Here is a 6,579-nt window from a genome sequence, read left to right as displayed (position 1 = left end):
AGGATTTTTTGAACTTTACATTATTGAAGTGCAAATCAAATAATAGTTTAATCAAAGTTAACATCAATGTTCATATTCTCATATCTTATAGATTCAATTTATTATTACTTTTACATTAAAAAAAATCATAATACCTTTTTTAAAAGAAAATTCTAAAATATGATTTATCAATTTAAAACAAAAATACTAAGAATAAGAATTATAGTTTTTTTTGAAGTAATAGAAATTTATGTTAAATTTTAAAAAAAATATCTAATTTGATTAGTCTCTAATATACAAACTATAAAATATTTGGTAATATGTTTATAAATTTCTAATGATTCTATTTATAATCTTTATAAAATTATGGGAATTTTAAAATTAAAACAATTTTATACTATTTTTTTTCGAAAAAATATAGAAAATTAACCCACTTATTAATATTAACTTCTTAAAATTTCCTTACTACCTTTTAGTAATGAAAAAAAGTTAAATACATTCTCTCACACATAAAAAGGTAAAGTCATTAATCTTAAAATAAACTACATATATTAAAAAGTAAAGTCATTGATCTTAAAATAAACTATATAGTTTCACTAAGTCCAAAATTTGGTTTTTTGAAAATTTAAATTGATTTAAAATTAGACATAATCCTTCCGCATCATTCCTCATGAAAATAAACTTAGATCATAATGAAATTCTAATGAAAGAATTCATTAAGTTTAAAAAAACAAATAAAATATTCTTTATCATAATAAAGTTTGTTTGTACCAGAATCTTGTTAAATTATGGCAAAAAAATGACATCATTTCATTATAAAATTAACTTACAAAATTATAATTAAGGTCGGTATGTAAAACTCTTGGGGTGGTTCCACTTTCTCAAGAAATTCAAAACCATCAATTCCCCCCTTCCGCGTCCGCGTAGGTATATAGCCACTTAAGATGGAGCCGTGCACCAAGAATCCATCATATCCCAGTCAGTCAGATCCGTAAGATCCGGTCAAGCGTATTCAATTTGCATTCAGACTTCGCGTTATTATCAAATGTCCGCGTAGGCGTCATCCACACGTTGAGCGTATTTTCTTCGAAGCCACTTTTTTTTGAATGGAGAGGGAATGTGCCCAACACTGCACTTGCTCACAGGGTAACCCATAAATTCTCGAGCGGCCGCAATTAAATCTCAAGAGATCGTTTTCCCCATTCATGCTGTGTTTTTAATCAGCAGACAGTCGAAGCAAAGTGGGATTTGAACGACCCACGAAATGCTTTTGGGGATTTGGGTTGGGAAGGGGTTTTTATCCCTGTAACAGAGTGTTACAGGATTTTCTTATTTATATGATTTGGGTACTTAGAATAGTTCCGCGGGTCATTAGAGTCTCTGCATCTTATTCTGTTATAAGTTCTGCATTGGTCATCACAGGAGGAAGCGAAGTTTAAAGTTGGTATCTTGACATCTCGCGACAGAGTTATGTCATTGGGCGGTGGCGTCTGTGCAGCCGTGAAAGAATTAATGGAGTTTAGTGATCGACCCCAACTACTGATTCCAGCAGATTCAGAATCTTATGAATTGAAAAATAACCCTACATCAACAGGCAAGCCCTCTGTCGTTGCCGCCAGCAGTGTCCATGAGCTGCTCGAATGTCCAGTCTGCACCAATTCTATGTATCCTCCCATTCACCAGGTATGGCTTCTCTGCACTACCCATTGTGCTATAATTCATGTTTTTGTTGTAGGGAATGAACTTCTGAAATTATTACAGATTTCGGAGAATTTTTATTTTCGCGAATTACAGGAAAAATGTTGGACTGCTTTCTTTAAATTAAAATGGAAAGAGCTTGTTAAGATCTGGTTTAGGATAAAAATTTTCGCGGATTACAGGAAAAATGTTGGACTGTTTTCTTTAAATTAAAACGGAAAGATCTTGTTAAGATCTGGTTTAGGATAAAACAATCTCATTCCAGTTATAATGAAAAGAAAATAGCCCATCAAATAACCAAAGAACATTGTAAACGGAAAAGTCTAGCTTGATCTAATGATGGCTTAGTTTGTACTCTTTGAAGGGATGAATTGTACCATCTGTTATATCTATATATATATGTGTGTGTGTGGTTGGGTTTCAGCTGTGAAGATGGTAGGGTGTGACAGGTCGCCCATGAAGGTCCAATTCCCCACAGGTACAAACAAGTGGCCTGAGTGATTTCACAAAAGAGTACCGTTTGTCTCAGCAGTTTAACTGAAGGTAAATGCATGTTTAATCCATGAAAATGTACCACTTGTGGTTCCTGATGCATTCAAGCCAATTGCAATGCCTCCTGCGGTTTAAAGGAAGCACATAAAAAAGAAACCATATACGTCAAGCTTTTTGGAAAAAAGAAAGCACTACACTCAGATTCTTGCCGACATATGCTGAAAATTAATCAAGACAGGTCCTCTTAAAAAAAATCCAGGCAAAGATCATTGTTGCAGACATATTTCTCGAAATTAATCAAGACAAGCCCTCTTCAAAAAACCCAGACAAAGAGCACTACATTCAGATTCTTGCAGACATTGCTCAAAATTAATCAAAACAAGCCCTCTTCAGAAAATCCAGGCTTTTTCAATTCATCCCTACATTCATTCATTCTGTCTCCCGAAAAAACACATTTCAATCCCTTTAAATAGGGACATTGCCCAGCTTTTTCCTATAACTCCCAAATAGCTACCTAATAAAGAGACAGCATAAATAAAAATTTTCTTTTATTAGATTGAGAAAAGCAGACCCCTGATAAAAGCAAATCCGTGTTTGTGATAGAGAAAACAATCACAATGTTCTGCAAAGGCTAGAAATCCCTTACCTGCTCAATCACAATCAGATATAGAAATGGTAAGCAAATAAAGGAAATCTTGACAGAGGCAGCAAATTTTCACCTTCACCAGGGATACCATTTATTAATGTGGGGAAGCATCCCTTGGGTTGCCCCTCAAGGTTTTATTTGAAAAAGAGAGTGCTACTTTGACCCAAAGGTTTTAATTGGACAAGTTGGCAATTTTGAACTTTAAATCCAATACGTATTGTTTGATTAGATGCTTGGAGCATTTGGCAATGATGATCCACATTGTGCTGATTTACATTTGATGTGGAGAACCTGTGAAAATGAGGAGTGTACATCAGTAAGTAGAATATTGATTACAGTAAAAGTACATTTTGTAACTTAATTAGATATACAATTAGATTTTATTAAAGCTGAATATGAGTAGACTCGAGTTGAAATAAAATTAGGTGGGTGCTCGGGTCACCTGAGTCTGCTTAAGATGGATTGCTCTGAATTCTCTCAGTTAACATTATCGGAAATTTGAGGAGTTTAGCAGCACATTTGGTCCCATAGTTGGCAAAATGCAGCTGCTCAATTGCTGAATAACCAATGAACAAATAATATAACTGTATGAAGTAGATTTTCCAAACAAACTAGCTGGTAGCAGGGTTTGTAAATGGTTGATGCACAGAGCCGTAGAGTCCCTTGGGGAATTACTTATGGTTGCAAAATTATCTTGCGCTCCTATTTTCTTGGACAAGATCCCATTTTGTGTACAAGATATGACTTGCTACTGTATGCTTTTAAAAGCTTAGCCCCTCTTTAAGCAACCTAATGTGATCCCAGCACTAGAATCACTTGAAAATTAGTTAAAATCATTTCAGAATTAAAACAGTAAAGGATGATAATTTAACTGTTTCATCCCTAACTACATAAGGAATGAACTGTATTAAAATTAGAATGAATAAGATAGCTGTATCAAATCTGAAAATGGGTTTGGTGTGTCTATGGATGAGGGTATAAGTTGCATGGAAATGAACTATTTTTGTATCTTCCTTTTTTTGGAAATGGCAGTTATGAAGTCTTCCTTTATTGAGTCTTTTCGAACTGCTCATTGAAAATTCACAATGTTTGAATCTATACATCTGTCAGAACATTAGTTGGCCGTTTCAGAAATGAAGAGGAAATGCTGCCTTCTAGGAAATTTATTATTTGAAAATGTGAACTTTGACTAGTACTGATTCTGTAGCTTATAAAATGAACTATTTTTGTATCTACCTTTTTTGAAAATGACAGTTATGAAGTTTTCCTCTATTGAGTCCTTTCGAAGTACTCATTTTTGTCTGTAGGAAGACTATTCAGTGATCCTGTCATGACCATACAAACCAAATTACGTGGTAGTAATTATTCCAACACATGTGAACAGTTGTTTGGAATCTGGATCTTATAAATTTGTGGATTTGGTTTGTATTTTCTTCATTTAAACCTTCAAAGACTTGTCTGACATTCAAAGTGGATCAGTGACAGAAGGGTTTAATTAATTTTGTATCTCTTGGAGAATTTGTTTGTCTGACAAAGGCTTTCTCCTGAATGTCCATGCAGTGCCCAAATGGTCATACACTATGCTCCGAATGCAAATCGAGGGTCAACAACCGGTGTCCCACCTGTAGGTACGAACTTGGTAATATTAGGTGCTTGGCTCTTGAAAAGGTGGCAGCATCTCTAGAGCTTCCTTGCAAGTATCAAAGCTATGGTTGCCAGGAGATATTTCCTTACTACAGTAATTTAAAGCATGAATCTCAGTGCATTTTTAGGCCATACAATTGCCCATATGCTGGCTCTGAATGCAAGGTAGTTGGAGATATTCCCTTTTTGGTGGCTCATTTGAGAGATGATCACAAAGTTGATATGCATGAGGGTTTCACCTTCAACCATCGATATGTAAAGTCAAATCCACTTGAGGTTGAAAATGCTACATGGATGCTTACAGTGAGTCCTTTCACACAGCTTGAGTACAAGCTCCTCTTTTTTTGTTTTTTTATTCCTTGCTTCGCATGTTGGGAATTATATTCATTGATGTTTATCAGTTGTTCCATTTGCAGGTATTCAATTGTTTTGGGAAATACTTTTGTCTACATTTTGAAGCATTTCAATTGGGCAAAGCCCCTGTATATATAGCGTTTCTGCGTTTCATGGGAGAAGATAATGAAGCCAAAAACTTTAAGTACAGCCTCGAGGTCGGAGGCAGTGGTCGGAAACTGACATGGCAGGGGGTTCCTCGTAGTATCAGAGATAGTCACAGGAAAGTTCGTGAGAGTCATGATGGACTCATCATACAAAGAAATATGGCACTATTTTTCTCAGGCAGTGACAGAAAAGAATTGAAGCTTAGACTGACAGGGCGCATATGGAAGGAACAATAATTATATGGACCTTTCGAAGATCTCGACTAAGACAAATAAGTTATATCTGCTGTTTGATTTGTTTGTCTCTTGCTGTTGAGTTCATTACAAAGGTTCTGATCCTTTCAATAAGCAAGCTGTCATTGTTAGAGATTCAAGAGAAAAATCATATCTAGAAAGTGTATTGGTCGACCACAGTGCAAGTTCTATGCACATTTTCTCATGTAAAGACGTTCTTATAATTTCTAAACAATGGTAATTTAACTGGATTTCGTGTCCATTATTTACATTGTCTTATGGTAATCATCAAATGGATATAAGTTGTTTGTCATTACCAACAAAGTTAAGTGGGTGGAGGATTTGGGTGGGTCTGAATCTTTTGTACAATTGATATAACTATATATATGACAAGAGGTCATATCTGTAGTGTTTATTTATGTCTTGAGTAGTCCTTGAGAGTGTTTCATCTTCCATCTCAAATGCAAATATAGAATCTTTTTGTTGTTCATAGAATATTAATCCAATTGTAAAAGGTTTTGATAAAAAGGTTTGAATCATGTTCCTTCCCATTGGAGGAAGGAAATGCAGGCTATCTTGAATCAAATGACTTTGCATATACGGAGGTTCAGTTTCTGGTCCTTGTTGAAAATTTCCGATCCTTTATAATCTATTAAGAAATTCAACCAGGTGATATTGTGACTGTTGACCGTAAGGGAATAAAGCTGCTTTCAAGTAATCCCTTGTGACCTCACAGCAAGTTTTTGTTGCTTTAATCAGCATACCTTTCCTAAAGAGGAGGTTCCCTTCTTCAAGAATTCTGTTGTCACCAATGGAATTGATTTGCGATCCTCGTTCATCATCTAAAATTCTTAGTGTTGGTCTCAATTGTGATTGGCAATTGAAGGCATCATGAAAAGTAAACCACTATGGGATAGCACAAATCATGAGTGAAGAGTGTAAGCTATCATCAATTTTTTTTCATGGATCTTGACAGCTACACTGAGTTGAAATTTTAAATTTTTATTGCAATTTGTAAGTCTCAATAAATATGGTTAATTGTGGGAATTAGTAGAAAGAGTCTTAGATATTGCTTTATTGGGGTGTTAGATGGGGAAAGTAATTCAAGATATCCATATATATTCTGGTTTTCAGTAAGTGCTAAGCATCCCATGGCAGAATATTAAATGTTCTCAGAGTGCATAGAGGTCGTTCGATCTGGACGTAAGAGCTAAGCATCCCATGGCAGAATATTAAATGTTTGCAGAGTGCATAGAGGTCGTTCGATCTGGAATACGTCCAGATCCAACAGCCTTTATTCATTTTGTGGTGGGATTTATGAGTCTGCCGTGGGGTGCTTAGTATTTGTCGTGGGTTTGGTCTAAGGAGAGGAAGGGGTTTGCAGTT

The 6,579-nt window shown here is 35.2% G+C and overlaps 1 protein-coding gene across 1 annotated transcript; it reads left to right on the top strand.

The window, feature by feature from the left end:
• The first annotated feature begins 946 nt into the window (after positions 1–946).
• LOC149232316 (E3 ubiquitin-protein ligase DIS1-like) lies at positions 947–5,494 on the top strand. Its single transcript, XM_089379392.1, has 3 exons — positions 947–1,662; positions 4,376–4,762; positions 4,876–5,494. The coding sequence occupies exons 1-3, from the start codon at positions 1,450–1,452 to the stop codon at positions 5,194–5,196; spliced, it is 921 nt and encodes a 306-aa protein (XP_089235518.1). The 5' UTR covers positions 947–1,449; the 3' UTR covers positions 5,197–5,494.
• The last annotated feature ends 1,085 nt before the right edge of the window (positions 5,495–6,579 follow it).

The sequence above is a fragment of the Pinus tabuliformis genome, chromosome J (assembly GCF_031772625.1).
Source record: "Pinus tabuliformis cultivar Carrire ecotype Pingquan chromosome J, CPIR1, whole genome shotgun sequence".
Taxonomy (NCBI): Eukaryota; Viridiplantae; Streptophyta; class Pinopsida; order Pinales; family Pinaceae; genus Pinus; species Pinus tabuliformis.
The sequence above is the reverse complement of the archived record's forward strand: the minus strand, read 5'-3'. Positions and strand labels throughout refer to the sequence as shown.

Bases quoted from the DNA above. Each gene is read 5' to 3' on its own strand.
- LOC149232316 (XM_089379392.1), top strand. From the start codon at position 1,450: ATGTCATTGGGCGGTGGCGTCTGTGCAGCCGTGAAAGAATTAATGGAG. The intron at 1,663-4,375 runs GTATGGCTTCTC...ATGTCCATGCAG, and splicing joins TGTATCCTCCCATTCACCAG to TGCCCAAATGGTCATACACT. The intron at 4,763-4,875 runs GTGAGTCCTTTC...TTCCATTTGCAG, and splicing joins ATGCTACATGGATGCTTACA to GTATTCAATTGTTTTGGGAA.